The sequence below is a fragment of the Onychomys torridus genome, chromosome 1, assembly GCF_903995425.1.
Source record: "Onychomys torridus chromosome 1, mOncTor1.1, whole genome shotgun sequence".
Taxonomy (NCBI): Eukaryota; Metazoa; Chordata; class Mammalia; order Rodentia; family Cricetidae; genus Onychomys; species Onychomys torridus.
In genome coordinates, this window is record NC_050443.1 from 52,602,444 (window position 1) to 52,623,075 (window position 20,632).

General features: G+C 39.6%; 1 protein-coding gene across 3 annotated transcripts in view; it reads right to left on the reverse strand.

The window, feature by feature from the left end:
* Mctp2 (multiple C2 and transmembrane domain containing 2) overlaps positions 1–20,632 on the reverse strand; it is a 240,556-nt gene that overhangs the window by 65,867 nt on the left and 154,057 nt on the right. For all 3 annotated transcript variants that reach the window (XM_036173220.1, XM_036173212.1, XM_036173231.1), the window contains 3 exons: positions 19,934–20,035; positions 18,612–18,686; positions 16,605–16,724 (listed from right to left, as the gene is read on the reverse strand). In XM_036173220.1, coding sequence (XP_036029113.1) covers positions 16,605–16,724; positions 18,612–18,686; positions 19,934–20,035 — 297 coding nt within the window. The remainder of the gene's footprint in view (positions 1–16,604; positions 16,725–18,611; positions 18,687–19,933; positions 20,036–20,632) is intronic.

The window sequence follows — 20,632 nt, forward strand, 5'->3', positions numbered from 1 at the left end:
GAAAGGATAGTCATCTAATTGCAGCCACTGTTGGCTTGTCCCCTGTAATAATCATAATTTCAAGTGTACAATCATACAATGAATTTCTCATTATGCATTTTTGTCAAAGTCAGTAATTGTGCAATTGAAAGCCTGATTTTGGTAAATACATTTTTCACTATTATCAGCAAGTTTTCTATTCTCATTAAAAAAAGGGAGAGAAAATCCTTACATCTCTATATAGTCTTCTGAAAATCTGGGTATCTGAAGAGGTCAAAAACCAGTAGTCCCATTGTGTGGGCTGATGAGGGTCTCATTCCTTTCAGAAGTATTATTTTGGATTGTTGATATCCTCCATAGAAGAGGATGAAAGAGGCACACTCTAATCACCCTCCAGCTGGACAAGACTTACTGTAAAAGGGCTTTCTGTCCAAAGTCAGAGAGCAGCCCACTGCAACTATAACTGAAGTTGAACCATTAACAGCCATTGGTCCTTCATATTCATAGAATGATCAGAATAAAAACAAGGAGTGGACAGGTCTGCTCTTAAATAAGTCAAGTTGATTAGTAGAAGTGTAGTGCTAGAGCAAAGGGCCTCAGCTGAGTTACCCCCACTGGCAGCTTTGTTTCTGAAACAGAAAGCAGCTGGACTGTGGGGTATTCATACCAAGCCTGTTCAAGATACATTATCCCTGCTGAAAGCAGACTGGGGGGGGGGGGGGCTTAGTTCCAAGGGCCTCTTTCAGAGTGAGTGGTAAGTGATGCTATGTGTAGGAAAGTAGAATTCCTTTAGCAATCCCACCAAGCACGTCTTGGAGTACCTCTCTTCTAGTACTAATTTGCTTCATTGGAAAGCAAAATCATGCTTGCATCAGAGCCACCCATACCTGCCACTGAAGACACATGTATTGCCCAGATTTGGAATCACCTTCCTCAGATAGGCATGTTTAGCAGTTTTAAACCTATTCTCATTAGCAGGAGCCCAGGAAATCCTCTCTTAAAGTAGAGATGCCCCATAAGTCAGGAAGAAATCCAAAAGGTCTCACAACACAGCTCTCACACTCCTGTGTCTATTCAACCCAGGAATCTTTCTCTCACCAGCAAGGAAGTTCAAGTCTAGTCAAAACAGAATAAGCACACATTCAACTGTGACCTAGCATGCTAAAAATCTGTTGCATCATATAATAATAATAATAATAATAATAATAATAATAATAATAATAATGTGCCTTTGCTTAAATGAACAGAGACAACAATGATCCTATTTACACATCTTCTGAATTCTATCTGTGTTATACTAAAGGGCAAAAATACAACTTTAAAAAAACTTTTTATTGACTCTTTGTGGATTTCACATCATGCATCTCAATCCGACTCATCTCCCCATTCCCTCGCTTTCACCCTCTGCCCTTGCAGCCTCCACCCAAAGCAAAATTTAAAAGTAAAACCCTCAAAATAAAACAAAACAAAAAATAAGCAAACCAATAAAACAAAAAAACAGGTCTACAAGGTAGCCCACACCAACACCCACCTCATCTATGAACTGCTGGAGCATGTGAAGGGGCTGTACCTGATGATCCAAAGTTATAAGATCTCTGTTACTCTGCACAACAGTAGGATGTCTAAGAGGAATCCCAGTGAGGGTCCAGTACTGAGTGCAGCAGAAGCCAGAGGCCTCCATCAGACCAATGACTCATTGCAGTGATCACTTACAAGAAAAGATGTATGGACTAAAGGGTGTACTGTGTGACCCCCTGGGCCACACTACAGATTCCAGGCCAAGATTTTTTTTTTTTTAATATACTACATTTAATGGCAAGAATAGAAAATAAAGTCCCCCCCCCCCTTTTTTTTTTCAACTAGCTTAGAAACTGAACTTTCTAAAAGGATCACAATATGAAGATCTTTCCAGGGTATCTTTAAAAGGAGGGAGGCAGATGTTTAGGTAGCACCAAAGCCAGGAGATTGTTTATTTTAATAAAGCTATTCTACGTACAGCCGCAAATTAGGAGTGGCACCGAGACCAGGGAATGTCTAATCCGTCACCACCTGTTTGCCCTGAAAATCAATTAAAGTCACATTTTCATAGCAGCCACATTCTAACCAATAAAATACAGACAGCTCCATCATCCCATTCCCTGAGTTACTCCAAGGGAACATGCCGGAAACCTACATCCCTAGTGTCACCTCCCTGTTCACATCTGTATGAACTCACCAGTGAGAGCAGCCCTGGGAGGCGGGGATGGGGCTGCCATGGGCCTGGGAGGGAGAGCCCAAGGTGAGGGGAGCAAAAGGAGAGGAGGAATACCACCAGCTCCTATCAGCTTCGCATCAGGAAACATTCCTCTTCCAAGAGGAAACCTTCCCCTTCCAAGTGAAAAACATCCTTGCTTCAAAGGTTCTTTCTGCTGCTGCTTCTCTTTTCTTCCCCTGCCTTCAAAACAGAATTCTGTGCTGCATTTTCTGAGCAATAGAAGAGATCCAACTTTGGAAGTTGAAAGCAAGGGCAGAAAAGCCATCACAAGTGTTTTAGTAATTAAACGAATATGCATAATGAACCATATGCCCAAAGGGCCTGTTCTTCATGTGGGCCAGATTTTTGTTTGAATTTTTAATTTTTATATACAGATGAAACATTCAGTGCAATCTATCAACAGTGTGAGATAACACACAGAAAGGAAATGTGTGAGAAGTCCACCACGTAGAAGCAGGGGCCGGAGATCCTAGAGAAGCGCTCCTCTGAAGATTTTGATTCAAATGTGTTTTCTCTCCCTCCAGCAATTGTTCCTGTCATCTGTGCAGGGTCTTCAAGACACACATATAATGCACACACTGACAGCTTTATCCAGGATGAGTAAAATACTGCCTTGTCGACTAAGAAGTGCGAAAAATCCCAAGGGACAAACAAGGATTTCTTTTAAAGAAAAAAAAAAAAAAATCCTTCCACACCCATCACTCAGCACCATGGTGAATCACAGGGAATCCTCCCAGGTCTCATCCACCACGCTACATAAACATTATAGTGTGGGCTCCAGGCCATCTACACAATCTGTATTCATAGTTGGGACTGATCTAAGAGGAATCTGTACCTCTCAGTGATGCAATGGTGCATGGTGAGGAGAGAACATTCAGAGCAGTATGCAGACCTGCCCTCCCGACTCAAGCGGCCACACAGACTACAAATGTAACAGCCTCACTATGTTCTTCCAAACACACAGACAGCCAGTATTCCCTAAACTGCCATGTGAAAGAGTTGGTAAAGCCTTCATTTTAGCTTCTTGGTGTCACTTAGGAATGATCACATTGTTTCATGGGCTCCCAGGTGTACAAGACTTAGTAAATACACTCCAAATCTGGGAGGGGCCTTTGTAGAAATGTGCTCGTACACTACATGAAGTTTACAATGAAAGTCTGGACAAAGCTATCAGGTCCTATTTGTGGATGGGTCTTGTAAACAGTTTAGAACATGCGTGGTTGTGTGTGTCCTTGTGTGTACACACACACATACGTGCACTCGCTCCCATGTGTTTTTTGGTAAAGGAGGAAGTTCAGAGAATGTTCTCACTTCCCCACATGCTTAAATGATCTACTGGTCTAACCCAATCCAATACAAAGTGTCATATAGCATTCCAGTACTGAGAAGAAATGATGAAAATATATTGGGCCAAAAATCCATGCAGAATTTTGGACCTGTATGAGGGCTCCGTGTGCCACAGTGAAGCTGTGCTTCTCACAAAGTAAACTCCAAGGTATTTAAAGTGCAGGTAGGAACCATGCTGAAAGTATCATCTGCGGTTGCTTTCATCCCTCCTTAGGGGTGTGGGCCTTGCAGCCTAGAGGGGATCTAGTGATCTATGTGGGAAGACAGATAACGCTTCAGCTGCAGCAGAAGACAAAACCCTGCCAAGGAGCGTCACCTCTCCAGACTGCTTAAATCCTTTAAGGATGTGTGTGAGCAATTAGAGAAGGAGTGTAATCTTTGCAGACTGCATTAACACTCCCCCGACCTCCCAGACAATGGATCAGACCTCAGACACATAATGCTCCCCTAAGGCTTTTTTTGCCAGTGTATTTGATCTCTCAGTCTCTCAGGCTGCTGATACTCTAGGTATCATCCACCTCCAAAGCATTATTCTTGGGCAGCCGTGTCCACTGCAGAGGCTGGACTTCAATCAAACAGAAAGCTGGATCTTCACTACAATCCTAAGCAAGATACCACACCACATCACACCCCCATTTTTCCGGAGCTGGTTCTGTAAAAGTAAATGAGTTACATGACTATGCATAGGTCATTTGATGGTCATAAGATGGGGATGGGGTAATCCTCCACACTCCACCCCCAAATCCCACCCCCCCCCCCACCCCGAGAAACACACCATGCTTTTCCTCTTAAAATTAGCTTCATAATAGATCCCTTGAAGAAAACCTCATGCGAGTGATAAATAACGCAGTTATATGCAAAAGACAGCAAAGTGTGTGTGTTGGGAGAGGGGGGGCGGGATCAAATACAGCCCTTACACTTCCAGCTTTTAAATCTCCTCCTATCCTGCGGGCTTCTCGGCAGGACAACTGGTCAAGCAGTAACCTATTTCCAGATGAACACGTCCTCTCTGACTGCTAATCTCACAGTGGAAGCTTGGCTTTCACCATTTATTATAAACATTTTCGAGAATTGCTTACCACGACATATTTTTAATGGATTAGATTCTGGTCAGCTGCTAACAGAGCAGAGAACTGAATATTCTTCATAAGGAGGCTGCAAAATAGGTTTTCAGGGGGTCGGGCTTGCCTTCCCCTAGTCTCCCTCATGAGTAATTGAAAGAGCAATTGAAACAGAATATAAGAAATCTAGTTTCTTCTGTCTCTCTCTCTCTCTCTCTCTCTCTCTCTCTCTCTCTCTCTCTCTCTCTCTCCTCCCCCATTTCTATTACAAGACAGTCTGGATCCAAGAGACCAGTAGACAAGACTTTATTGGGTTTTGAACTTTATCATAAGACTTAGCAGACAGTTCCAAAGAAAGACAACGACAGAAATTCAGATAATTTCCCCAGAACCATCACAGTAGCCTGCTGATGACACTTACTTCTAAAGCGTAAAGCATTTAAACCAAAATAATTACATTTCCTTAGAATCATGTCAATTCCCTCAGAAAATGTGCACTGCAAGGTTTTCAGATTTTTTTTTTAATTGAGGCTACAAGAAAATAGGAGAGCCGAAATTAGCTTTGTGCTTAAGCGAATCATTCTAGAGTCAGTGTCTTCAAGCTGAAACCTAAAAAAAAATTGCAAATGAATATATGCCTTTGCAAAAATTGCAATTTAAGAACTTTTGAACCTTAACCTGCATCAGAGAAAGAAAGCTCCACTCTTTAAGTCATTAACTTTGCCTTTACAGTTCCTAATACCCAAAAATAAATGAGAGAAATGGAAATGTTATTATATCTGCTATGCATTCTCTAATTGAGGACAATTGTTTGTGTTGTGATTTTAGCATTGGATAACATCTTTTAAGAAATCTGTGACTCTGAGCACATTGAAACTGATCTTAAGTAGTCAAGTAAGAAAAGGCCCCTTACAGCAACTGGGTTTAATATTATAGCTTAAATATGTGCCTTTGTAAACACACACACACACACACACACACACACACACACACACACACAGACAGAGAGAGAGAGAGAGAGAGAGAGAGAGAGAGAGAGAGAGGACATATTTTCTAAACCACCAATAATGTATAACTTTATGTAAAAGTTATGTAAAAATAAACTGCAATACCAGTGTGCAAGGTATCTAATTGACACAGAAAATCTGTACTAAGATGACAATAATCTAGATTTTTATCCCATCTGTATGGAGATAAACAGGCTACATAATATGAGAGAAAATGATTACAAAAACGGAGCAGAAAATTACACAACATGGAAATTAAATTTTTTAAATGGATGTAATAATTTCTGTTTACAGATTATTGTATCAAATTAAAAATAAATTGCTGGAATTAAAATCCCCACGAAGTCAACAGAAACGAACCTTGGGATTTTCTTCATTTGTGGGATTCTGTCGCCACCTGCAGGACTCTAAGTAACACAGACAAGCATCAAGCTACTGGCTCGTTCTCTTTTAATTCCTTTCCTCTTTTTCTTCTTCTTCTTCTTCTTCTTCTTCTTCTTCTTCTTCTTCTTCTTCTTCTTCTTCTTCTTCTTTTTTCTTTTTCTGTTTCCTGGAAATTGTCTTTGAGTGTGTGCAGGGGGAGGTGGGGGTTAAATGGCCATAAATAAATAGTATTCTTTGGTAGCAGTTACATTTTTGAAAATTTAAAAACCCCCATAAAATGCAAAATTAAACGTTCTAGAAGAGATTCGTTTAAGGAGGGCTCCAGTAGCCACTTTTAAACAACAAAACATATGCTTTATCTTCCGATTGTGCAAAGTAGAATGGGGCAGGGGTGGCAGAAGTTTCCTTACCAAAAAGACTGGATTCGTTTTCCCAGGAAAACAGCTCATGTTTAGGAATAATTTACAAAATATTTCTGAGCGCTGTACCTAGATCCATCCAGAACAGAGGCAATATTGCTATTAGCAAACACATACTTAGTATTCTCCTGCTTTGAAAAAGAAGCAATATTTTGCAAAAATCACGCTTGTAGACCAATGACTGAGGAAGAGGTTTTTATGGCAGAAGTCAAAACACAGCGCTTTGGAAACACATGGATCCCAGGCTATTACAGTCATTGTCATCATCCCCAGCCTCTCCATCCCTGTGCTCACAGAATTCTGATGGTGGAGATCCATTTGCCTTAACAGAAGGGTCAGCCAAATGCACAGGAGTCGTGGTTCAGATTTCCGTCCCTGAGAGCATTATCTTTCCAAGCAGCAACTCCACTGACTTACAAACTAGTTTCCAATAGGAGGATTTGAGGGGAAATGTACTGTTTAAAAAAAAAAAAACCAAAAAACAGCAGAATCTGCGGCTGCTGTGTAGATGCAATTCATATCCAGGAACTAAAACCATAATAGCAAAGTGAATGCCAATAAAAGTCACACCTTGTAAAAATGGTGTAGAGCTGAGGTTTGGGGGCTTGAGGGTTTGCCAGTTATGCTCTGGGAACTCTAAGGAAGGCCTTGTTTCTACCCTTCTGATGGAACACAAACATTCCTCCAATTTTAACATTCTGTGGCTCCATCTTTTCCAGATGCAACTGCAACCCTGGCTGTCTCATTCAGCATTGCTTTTGCCAAGAAGTGCATACCATGTCTTCTTCTTTTACCACGAGTTCCCAACAAGAAGGAAGCCTCCATGACAATCGAGGGAAACTTGAGAGAAATTGAGTAGAAATAGAAAATTTATTCCAAAAGGCCCCAGGCGGGGAGGGGAGTCGGGAGGTGGGGGAGGGCCCTGGATTGTGGTGGTTTGAAAATCACAGGGAAACTGAAATAGTTCACAAGCCCCGCTCAAAAACTTGGCTAAGTGGTTGTGCACTGTGCATTGAATTTGATTATGACTGTTCTCATATCTTTATGTGGTTTTTGGCATAAGTAAGATATGGTCTATTAGGCCAGTGAACAACACACGAAACACAAATAGAAGCAAATAATACACGTACACACACACACACACACACACACACACACACACACACACACGGAATGATCTGTTATTTTAAAGAGCTAATGATATAACCTCAAGTTCCAGAGAGAGGTAACAAAACATGCCTTTCAAAAGCATAAATCAAATGGCAGAAGTGCTATCGGGCAGTAAACCCTAACCAGACCACAAAGCAGGTTGCTCTCCATAAACATCAGATCAGGCAGCTCGGATGATTACTGGGCTCTCTTGTAACTGTCACCTGTGGTGGGTCTAATTACAGGCTACCCAGGCAAGCACGCCCACATCACACAGCAATAAAAGGCCTTCCGTTTGCTGAGCCCAGCCAGACAATGAGAGCACACGCCACCTGATGCGGAGCCCCAAAAGATCAGCCAGAGAGACTAATAAAAATGACAGCTTAGAAACAAATAACAAAGCTCAGGCTGCAACAAAAAAGGCAATATCAAATTAGCCAGAAATAGAAGCACTAAGCATGGTTCTTCAACAGGTCAGAACCTATGCAGGGAATGGTGGTGGCTGTTTTCACACATGCCCTTCCCTCTCTCTATTTCTAGATATTCTTTTCCATTTTTGCATCACTCCAAATGTTTGCACATCCAGGTGTCACGTTAAAGAAACAGATGGAGAGGAGGAAAAGCACTCTGCTCTTAAAAAATAAAATAAAATAAAATAAATGCTCCAAGATTCAACGAATGTAGGTTCCAGCTAGAGATCTCACTTAGCCCTCCTGTTGCTGGCTGCTTTTGACCATTTTGCTGCTAATTAGCACTACTCTGGACACGCAGGGTCAGAAAATTGTGCATGATGACAATAGAGTTGTCAGATAGTTTTGGATTTTCTGCACCAAAGAAGTCACAGGGTAGTGCATCAGAGGAGGAACTGGAATAAAAGGAACAGATGGTTTCCTGTAATTCTAGCATCCTTCCAGGAAGCAAGGTTTAGATGCCTACTGTGTTCCCAGCATTATCATCAGAAGAATTTAAGACTAGACCTTTGCCATTTGAAGCACGGTATACCATACCATAATAATACATATAGTCACTCTGCATTATTCCTTAATGCAGCAAACAAATGCAGTGTGTGTGTCCTGCCTTTGATGTGAAGCAAGGCAAGTGTGAAGACAACTATCAAAGCCTTGAGGGTGGTGGTCCATGCTTTGGGATTTGGTGGTTACAAACACATTAATGAGTTCCTGGAAGTAGTTGGCTCTTGTGCATTCACTACAGCACATAACATGGATCGTGACATTTTTGTTAACCTCACAAAATACACTTCACAATGAAATATTGTTAATAAGGCTTTTACTAGAACAACATCAATACCTATTAGTATTTACAAGGACTCCTACCATTACTTGTAGCTTATTTCATTAAAAAAAAAAATGTTCCATGCTTATTATCAAAGGTGGTTTTCGAAGAGATTTCTTTTCATCAAATATTTTCATATGCAAAACATAATCTTTTGTCTTCAAATACAAGGAGAAAAGAAGGGTAAAAAAAATACAAGCAGAGAGGCAAAATATGAGGTTTAGGGTTGTCAACCTGAATCTAGAATCTCCTGGGAGATGGGTCTCAGGGCATGCCTTGGGAGGATTATTTTAATTGCATTAATTGAGGTGGGAAGAACCACCCACTGTGGGTAGCACCATTCTCTTGGTGGGATGCTGGTCTATATAAAAGTGAGAAAATGAACTAAGCACAGGAATTCATTGCTGGCTGTTTCTTCATTGTGGCTATGATGTGACTGATGGCTTTAAGCTCCTGATGCCTTGACTCCAATACCAGGATGATCTGTACCCTTGAACTGTGAGTTAGTATGAACTCTTTCTTCCATCTGCTGCTTCTATCAAAGTATTCTATCACATCAATAGGAACAGAAAAGAAAAAAAACAAAGGGATGAGGAGGTGTGAGAAGCAGGGAGGTAGAGAGGAAAGAGTAAATGCGGTGAGGAATGAGACATGGGAAGAAAAAGAAAAAATCGGGGAGGAAATTTCATGGAACAATGGCTACATAGTGTGAGAAGTTCATTTCTGCCTCTCCATATGTAACTATAGTAAACACGCTGGACCATCAACAGTAATGGGAAGGAAGTGTAATAGGAATAGGGATGGCAATAAAGAAAGCAGCCAACCATTAGCTACACAAAAGAGCCACATGGCTCTTAGAATCCTATCTTTATCTAAAACTTAAGGTAACAGGAGAACCACATTCAAACTCAAAATAGGGTATGCCTGAGGGTTAGACTGATGTAAATTGATCCCAGTGGAGTCTGAAAGATGCAAGGCTTCTGAGAGAAAGCTCAGGGAATGGTGTGTGTGTGTGTGTGTGTGTGTGTGTGTGTGTGTGTGTTACCCACACATATCTTGTCCTTGTACATGCAGCTGATGTTGTTTTCAAGTTCAAAGAGAAATGAGTGCTCAAAGTTTAGCCCAAGAGAATGATGGTAACAGGTAACAGTAATGGCGGAGTTCTGATGTAGAGGCTAGTATACAAATCACAGAGAAGAGTTTATCATTCTTTTGCTATCGAGCATGGCTGTGTGAACATGATAGTGTGTACTGCTCTAGGATTAGAATGGTAAAGACCTAGTGCTGATGAGTCAAAATCAGTATCCTCTAAAGTACCAAGTGACTCGGTCTGCGTGTCCTAAGAGTCTGTCTGCCGGCACAATTCAATTATAAGTTTGAAAACATAAACATGAAAATATGCTAAAATAGTGTCCTTTTATATCTTTCTTGGATAATTTTTTAAATGCAATTACTATAATTTTATTAAACGGCATAATTAGTTAATGCCTGAGAAGTTGTCAATATAAGGTACAATTATGTTGTAAAAATTATAATCATGATGTGCAATGATGAATTGTTCTTCTTTTAAAAAGTGTCAGAGGAAAAAAATCTTTAAAATGTTTTTGTAAGCATGTTAGGTAGTCTTCCACATTAAAGATGTGAGAGATCATTGTATCAGTATTAAAACAAATGATATATCAAGAACTGTAAGTTTTATATGCATGTTGTGTGTGTGTACATACTGTTAAGATGTCTTAAGAAATTCTCTCCTTCATAAAAATGATTCAACCTTGTGTTTATTTTCACTTTCTCTATAAAACTATTGTTCATCTTTAAGCTCCAATCGCACAGGCACTGAGCACATGTTATGAACAGTGGTTGCCACTGGTAGGTATGGAGATAGCCACCAAATAAAATGTAAAGTACAGCTAGTTATGAATAAACTAGTGATTGAGCTTAGAAAGAAAGCTAAATATTTTAGATACTATGAATATCCAAATCACCAAAAAAGCCACTTGAATTGCACCATTTAAGGAGCTCAGAAACAAAATTAGAACTGTATTTGCCATCCATAACAAAAATAAGATAAAGCTAAACATCCCAGAAGAATCATGGTCACTGTAATAGTTAATGATTGTCCTCTTGACAGGCTACAGAATCACTATGGGGACACAGCATTTCTGTGAGGAGGGGGTGCAGACTGAGTTCACTGAGGTGAGAAGATCCAACTTGACTATGGGTAGCACCACTCCATGGGCTGTGTAGCCCTTGTTTAAACACAACGGAGGTGAGCTGAGTGCCAGCATCCATCCATCCCTGTTTCCTGAGAATCAGAAGTAGAGGCTGTGTGACCAGCTGCCTCCTTAAGCTGTTAGCACCATGACTTCCCTAGTTTGATGGACAGTAATACCCTCCAACTCTGAGCCAATGTAAACCTCTACTCCTTTTCTGTCAGGTTGTTTTGTTATAGAGTAAGTAAAACAACTAATAGTCACCTCAAGGCTTTGCTGAACTGCTCTGGAAAACTGCTAAACAGAGCAAACTATTCACTTCCTAAATGCTCTCTGTTCTCTCTCTCTCTCTCTCTCTCTCTCTCTCTCTCTCTCTCTCTCTCTCTCTGTGTGTGTGTGTGTGTGTGTGTGTGTGTGTGTGTGTGTGTTTTACACATATGCCTGATATGTGTTGGAATGGCTGGCTCCATTATTACTGTTGGGTTTAAGTTCAAAGTCAAAATATTTCACATTTCCTAATATGCTAGGATCTCAAACTGCAAAGGATTCTATAAATGATATCCAAAATAAATATCATTTATAAATTCCTTTGATATAAATGAATTTATAAATCTACAAATACTGCCAATGATTAAGAAATGGAGAGTTGTATGTTGAACCTTATTTGAGGGGTTGATTGATACTTTAAATTATATAACATATTACAAGGCCTGTCAACTCAAGAAAAATTCTTCATTTTCTTACACTCGAAAAGCTTAAGACAAAAGTCACAGATGTTAAAGCCATAGCTTTATGAAGATGTCCATTGATATATGGTAGATTTAGATTACTTTTTAACAGCAAATGTCTAAGGAAAAATTTAATAAAACAAGGAATCCATCAATGCCCTGCACCCTAGCCTCTCAGTGTAGTAGATGTCTGTCTGAAAGACTGGTGGGAAAACACAATGCCTTAAAGGCAACACCACTTTAAAGGCACCATGAGAGCTTTGATACTTAAAGTAACCTTGTGATGAGGCTATCTCTTAGTAAATGTTATTTTATCACATGGAAAATGTATTTATGCAATAATATAACTTCACATCTTTCAACAGTGTCCTGAGATAATGCATAAGTCTATACATAAAAAAAGAAAAAGAAAAATAACATATTTATAATTGATTCTATAGTATACTATATAATATCACAATGCAAAAGTATTTTTGTGAGTTAATCAACTGTCATATGATGTGCTGCCATATAGACACTATGGAGATTAAACCTCACCAGAAATGTCTGCTTATTGATGGGTTGAAGGCACTGGTTACTCTCCACAACTACTTCCCATTCTATCTCTTCTTTTTAACAACTTGAAACCTTAAAGAAAATGTGCAAAGTATCCTTTCATGACCCATTAGTTTTATTCGGTCTTTGGTTATGCTTTCTCTGAAAACACTTCTGAATTATCTAAGATTATCCTCCCAAAGTAAGGGAAACAAACATTCCAACTAGGGATGAATATAGAACCAGTGCTTCCTAGATCATACATAGGGGTTCCCTTGTGACTACAAGTCACATAATTCCTGAAGCTGGAACTGTTTCCCAGTGGAATCACAAACATGTCTATCTTATTTAATATTAGTCCCATCAACTCAGAACAAAGTGACTGGGAACTAGTACCACCCAGGTAGGTATCTTTCTCTCAGTGCCTGGGAACAGGTGTCTCCCCTATGCATACAGTGTCAAGGTATTGCTGAAATAATCAGTTAGCTTTCTACCAGAGTCAGACTATAAACCCAAAGATAACAGTGGCATTGAAACATGAGCATCGATAGCAAGCAATATCTAACCCTAGAATAAAGCAGGCCCTTTGTAAAGCTAGATGATGTGAGTTTCAATTCCCACTTTGCCTCCTAAAATCACACAAACATCAACATCCCACTGTGCGGGCTCACATTTTGCACCTATGAAAAAGTGGGCCAGTTTTGCATCTACATCTGTAGGCTTTTGTGAGAACTCATTGAATTAGCACAAGAATATTGCCTGGAATTGCTACACCCAATCAGAAAAACTGTAATCTGAGTTCTTAGTATCCCCAGAGTTCAAGGTCTGTGTGGGTATAACCATGTGTATGTACATGGATAAATGCTATATTTACAAATCAATTCATACAGCAGACGCACACATAAGTGCTCACTCTTTTGCACAGTATGTTTGAGCATTTGTTCTCTGTCAATAACTTAGCACTTATATTGGCTATCAATTGGGAAAGTCAAGAATGTGACTCTTTGAAGAGGGAAATTATATAGTTAATTTAGCATGAATAATTAATTTAAAGCTCAGAGAGAACAATGAACCAAAATATTTCTCAAACGTTCATAAAGAGAACAAAATCTTTAAAGACAGATTAAGATTTTTTTTTTTAATATTCTGCCTAACAAAACACAATGAGGTGAGAAACATGATTTTGTATGTTTTGACCATTCCCCATAAAATGCAAATTTAACAATTATAAAATAAGTTTTATTGTATTGCATTTTATTTGTTTATTTTGAGATTGTATTTTAATTAAATATTCACATCAAATATGTTTTACATGAAAATACAGTGATTCCCCCTTCCCTTTCTTTCCTTAAACCCCTCCAATGTCCCCTCTTTCCAACTACTCTTCCCATGTCCCCTCTCAAATTGATGGCTTCTTCTTTGACTTGAATTTTTTCAACAACAAATTCAACAACACACAACAATTTTAACATAGTAGGTATCAGGAAGTATTCAAGATAGTATTCTTCTCCTAGGATGCAGCCACCCACACAAGATCCAGAAGATAAGTTCTCCAGTGAGTCAAGTTTATGCTTAAATTATCTAACATGATGAATTATTCCATGTCTGTCTATCTACTTCTGATTGGACTCCCTGGACTTAGATCTTAAAATTCTGATTTAATTTTAAACTGAAGCTTCCAACAAGGAATGATCCATGTAACCACACTCACAGAAATCCCAGGGAAACCTATGGCCTGCTTCCCTGAAGACTTAACCTTAATGGCTAGCATATACTAAATGTAATCCCACAATGCACATGTTTTATCTCATCTGGAAGAACGGGGAAGATTATGAAGTTTGTAGACTATTTTTGGAGCGAACTGATATATAGTAACAGAAAAGGTTTAGTAAAATCTCATTTAATCAGCTTTGGGGCAGGAACTATCTGCCTTTCAGTGTCTTAGTGTCACTGAGAAACACCATGGCTAGGCATTATGCATATGCTATAAATTTTTGCATGTGAATACATTTCAATGCATTGTACTCAGGATAAGTGATACAGTTTATGTATATAGGGTTAAACTTAGGGTTCTATTTCCAAGATTCATTTCCAAACAACCAACCCCATCATCCAATGTCATCTTACATCCAATGTCATCATTTGGACTGTAACATACACATATCTTACAAGACATTTCTAGATTACTTATAACATAAAATAAAATGCAAATGAAATGTAGATAATTATGATACAATTTTGTATGAGTAAAGACAAGAGAATCATCTGTACTTGTTTAGTATAGATGTAATTTTGAAGATTTTGTAGCTGGTTGGGGCTGTGAAATTGGAGTGCATGGGCACAGGGAGTTGACCCTACAGTTTATGTGACTAAGTCTGACCTTTTTCAGGGATGGCATTGAAGGAAATACGTCATTCACACAAACAGAAGAGCCTGCCACTGTCCCATAGCCCATGTATCCTTGGGCATTATGATTCAATAAACCAGAGTAGAGAGGACAGCACTGTTGCCCCTCTGTCTGGGGACACTTGGTGCCAAGGAACATTGTTGTAGTCTCTGACACCCTAGTACTGGCTCTTCTCTGAGGTGGTATCCAGCAAAGAGGGCTCACCTCAGGCAGAGGCAGTGGAGAGGCCCCCTGGCAAGGCTCCCTTCCTGTCCAGAAGTGCTCTTTACTGGACAACCTGTTTCCATTCATTTGTTTTAATCTTTCTTCAGATCAGGCCAGCAGCCCATTAATCATTTCTGTCATCCCCTTGCCGAATCCAGGGCAACAGATCTGTTTTTCTAAAGTCTCAGAGCCAGAAATCAACTGAGAAAAAGGGGAAATCCTCTACCTCTCCTGCGGCTGGCCAGAGCGCTGGCTGCAGGCAGCCACCAATTGTGTTCCCTTTCCTCTGAGGCCCATAATTGCACACAACAGCCCATGGAAAGTTTTGAAAGGGAATCTGGATAGGAAGTGGAGCTGAGGAGGTGCAAGAGGAGCCTGAGATATGAAGCCACCAGCTGAGGAGGGTGTAAGAAATGGAGATAGCTAAATAAATGCTAGGGCAATGATAGCAATGATTGCCACTGCCTGAATGATGCAAAAATGAAAATAAATTAATCAAAATGCTGCCCACTGACAAAGAAAAAGTCTCTTCTGGAGCTGACATAACTGGTTCTATTAAAAAAAAAAGGTGGAAATAACTTTGAGGTTACAATCAAGCAGTAATATCTTTTGCTCATCTATAAATACACACACACACACACACATATATATAACACATACATATACATATATATGTAAAAGCAATATTTATATTTTTTCTATATCAGTTTGATCTCATGAATATATCTGTGTGATATATACATCATATAAACTAAGGCCGAGCCTGTAAGACAGAAGAAAACATGGAGAGTATACTGTCAACAGAAAACAGGAGAATCCAATTTGTCTTGGATCATTGCATACATATAGTCTAACTATTGTAATCTCTTAACTATATATAAACTGCATAGAAATTCATCACTAATACCATGTATAAAAGACATATAAGGCATTAAGAATCTCGGTATCTCCTCCATAGCTGACATTATCAATCTGATTAAGGGCCAGTTCCTTTACAAAGGAGAGAGGATGCCCCAGAGATGCCAAGCGAGGCTGTGGTGCCAACTGGATGTTCTTCAAAGACTCATGGACTCTCAGTAACAGACTCAGGAGGTGTGACAATTTCTTGAAGCTCTCTGACTCAATGATATTATTATGTTCATGAGAATGGGCCACTGTTTTGAGAAACTTAGTGCAGCTCATATATACAAGTGTTTCTCAGTTCTGGTGTTGGGTCCTGTTTTAATTTGCAGTGATCAATTGTATCCAAAGTTTGATGTGGAAACATATTTTGAATATTGAATTTTGCAAATGAATTACTGAAAAACTAAAATAGAACCATTTACATATAATTTAGTCATATTACTTGCCTGCTGCCACTTTTTGTAGGTCATGTAAAGGCTATCTAAATATGCTGCACTATCATCACAGGACATATAGATCCTGGCTCTTTTAAGTTGACCAAGGAGTGATCTATGAATAGTATTAAAATAAGTTAAAGGATTTTTATGGGCAGCTTTTGTCCAGTACAGTCTTAGAAAGGCTAACCTCCTATGTTATAATATAGTTTAGAGAGATGATTGGAAACAAACAAACAAACAAAAAACCAGGAAACAATTTGAACATTACAAAGAAAAAGACCTTACCACAAATGCTATTGTACTTCTCAATGTGGACTCCCATTGGAAACAGCTTTTGCAGAACTGTATTGTATTCCATATTGCCATCGTGAGTCTCTTTACCCTGTCTGCATCTCTTGATAAGATCTGGGTTTTAAAAAAAAAAAAAAGGAAAACAGAGAGGTAGATTAGATTTACATTCTATGGATGGTCTCCTAGATCCACTGCCCTGGCTGTTTAAATTGGATCATGTATGGCACCAATTAAAAAAGTATGAAGTCTTCATAGCTTCTAAAACTATTTCAAAATATTTCCATCCATAGGGAAAAAGAATTTCCAAACTGAGCTATGGTCCATTATCTGAAAAATGGCTTGTTTTAATAGTGTTCAGTACAAAACTGAGCTGAGGAGAGCTGTAGCAACGGGGCATTTGGCGGTACAGGAGTGCTATGTGCATGGTGTGGGTGAGCGCATGTATGTGTGTGTACATGGCGTGACAAGGAGAGAGAGAAATAATGGAGACATAGCAAGAAAGAATAATATTGAGACAGAATAGGAATGAGTCTCAAGATGTTATTTAGTATGGCTGCAACTGGAGAGAATGCCAGTCAGAAAGGCCCCATATTCCAGCTTAGTTAGGCCAAAAGGTGTAGTTGTAGGAAGGAAATCCAGCGCCCCCTTCCCAGCTGTACAGTCTGGAGCACATTTCTCACTCTTTGTCTCCAAAAGGATTGTCATTGTTTTTAACCTTTCAGGTGGTTGTGAGAGTTCCAGACTTGGTTTTAAGTATTTGTTTCATAAGTAAAAACTTTAACTTTATGCTCCTCTAGAGTAACCCAGTGGTTACCCCAGTGCAGTACTTGGGGAGGGTCCTGACCAACCCAGGGAATTTGGCCCCAGATTCCCCCTGGACTCTCAAAGCCAACGCCACCCCCAGTGGCCAAGCTGTTTTATAAAGGAAATGTCTTTTCTCCCAGTGGGAAGCACCGTATTTTGATTTGCTTGCAAAGCTGCGCCCCCTGCCTACCTCCACTTAGGTTTTAACTTTCAACTAAACAGAGCAAAAGACAAATAATAATAGTAATAATAAAAGTGAAGACTTTTACTCGGATTACACCCAATGACTACTGCACTCAGTGCTAAAGCACCAAAACAAAACATTGGGTGACTTCCCTCCACAAGACTGCTAAGTCCTTTCCCCTCTGAGGGGGGCCCAGAAGTTCATGGGAAACAAAAGGAAGGTAAGACTGCTTTATATTTAACTGCTTTGTGTCATGCACAGCTGCTCACCACCACCAGAGAGGAAGCTGTGGAAGTAATAAACACTTTTAAAGGGGGGACACTTTGTTCTTTGTTATACAACTGAAGAGGAACAATGGGTCCTGACTGAAATCCTGGACTCTATCTGAAGAGGACAGGGAGGGATACAGGAGGAAGAAACGCAAAGGTCATGAGTTCTCTTTTTGAATATCAAGTTCCTCCTCCTCATCCTAGATCTTTACCTTTTGTTGAACTGATAAGAGAGGAATTCAGGGGTGATGGGCAAACAGAGAGACAGCTAATTCAACACGGGGTAAAATGCCTACACACACCCTAAATTTAGACACAGAGGGAGCAGCTAGGTGAATCTGTGGCTAGAAGCTTCCTCAGTCCCTTGGGAAATTCCTTTATCCCCTGAACAAACAGAAGTCTTGCCTTCAGCTGGTAAAGGAGAGACCCCTAAGAAGCAAGTGAAGAGGGTAAACAAAGACTTTTAGGTTGTCTGCTCGGTGCGCACCGCACCGTTAAAGAACACTTCAGAACGCACACCCCCTCTTCCCTCCCATGGGTGTGTTTTAAGCCTCTCCTCATGGACTGGGCTGAAGCCCCATTTTGAGAGAGAAGATCGGGGAAAGAAATGAAAAGAGGAGGAGTCCAAATCAAAAAGGAGTGGGAGAGGAGAGAAATCAAAGAGAATTCAGCCATGACCAGACGTGATTGGATCCTGGATGCTGAGTGTACTCAAAGGCCAGTGGGTGGGCACCACCTACTTACCTTTTTGGACAGCTTGCGGCTGTCTTCCATGAAGCGCTTTTCTCTTGGGGTGAAGGTCCTGATACTGGCTTTCACCTGGGGAAAACAGGGCTGTTACAAGGACAGCATTCACAGGGACTTCCTTCTCCTCCTGAGAAGCCGAGGATATCACAAAAAATGAGACCTTTTAACCCACAGGCCATGGGTAGGTGCCAGAAAGTGGTGGGTCCTGCCATGCATGGCCAGTTTCCAGGGTCCTTGGGTAAGTCAGGCTGGACCGACCAGGGACAGTTATGTCACCATTTGGATAAACCCACAGAAATACTTCAAATCAGGACAGACACCGAGCTTCATAAATTTTCATGCTAAACTGAATGACAAAAATTTCTCCTCTCATTTTGAACTAAACTTTTGGCAATGGCACCTAAAACACGAATGAAGTTCTCAGTCCATAAAAACAACATTTCCACAGACAATCTCATTACCTCCAGTGACCTGAAAAAGCAAGTAAATGGGCCATGTTAGCTCGTTTACATGGGGGAAACTGCGCCCCAGGGGAATTTACTGACTTGTTCCAACCAGCAGAATGAGGGAAAACTTCAAAAACTGAAACATGAATCTACCTTTACTGTAGCCCTTAACCAATGTATTTTCCCCTGCGACTGCACTCACATCTTGGCTGAATAACATAATCTCCATATAATCCATATGCAAGTGCTTCCCAGAAAAAAGCAGAAGATCGAATCACCTCTCCTGCAAACTACAGAGATGGTTTTTGGAGTAGAACAGGAAGGGACTAGGGAGAACACACTCTCCGGGGGACGACCATCTCCCAATTGCAACATTACCCAGAATTTGAGACTATATAGATCTAAAATCTATGATACTCATTGTTTTAAAGATCACACAGCTTGCATATCACAGATGAAACAGATATGCTATATATGTTATGTAGATTACATATAACATAAAATTTATGTTTATAGAGTGGATTATTTGTATAATGTATCATATATTTGTGTAATCATATAATCAGTAGATGACATATAGATATACAAAGTATGTAGGTATATAATGATATACAAAGGCTACCCTTGCTTTTATTTTTAATTTTTTACTTGACATTTAGCTTACTGAGAATTCAAACCTCATCAATCCTGCGGGCTCAACTATCTGAAACCTGGAACATTCAACATGGATTTTATGACTGAGGTATAAACACAACACCACCCATTCTCCAGCATCTATTCTGAAAGATTTGACATTAATCTGAGACTACACAGTCTGAATGCCATGTGTTTTAGGTACTGTAAAGCTGGCAGGGACATTCTGAGGGCACTTACTGGATTATATATGAGGTCCATCTCTAAGTAAATAAGCCCTTTAAAAGCTTGTTCCAAATCTTTATTCTTCAACACATAACAATTTGGTTGTCCATCTCTAATCTGTTAGGAATAAAAGACAAAGTACATATTAGTGTTAATGTTCTTTGTGTTTTAAATAGGAAAACCAAAAATAACTTTGACTAAGTCAAAAATGCATTTAATTTTTTGGCCTCTGTAAAAATGTATAACTTATTTTGTATCTACTATCATGGTTAGGTAATTTACTTACTGTTTTTATATTGTCTCATTTTTACCACTATATGATTACACATGAAACAAGTATTAGACAGGTACTAAATGAAAGATTGATCAACTTTTAATTCTAGAGTGGCATTGTAACTGATAGGAAGATAAAGTAACAACCATTGGCTCAACGTTGCATGTTGACATAAACCTAGGGGTACAAATCATGTCATGATGATAGGAAACTTTTGTTCCTAAATTATGAAGATTCCATTTCCACATACTGCTGTTGGTGGTGTTTTAGCACTGGCAAATGCAACATGGTAACATAAGATACTAACATGGTCCAGGAAAGGCGCAAAGCTATGAAGAGAAACCCTGTCTCGAAAACCACCCACCCACCTACCCCCCAAAAAAGATACTAACATGGGAAGAAAATAAAGAGCTCTCTTTTCTTAGCAATTTTACTTTAAT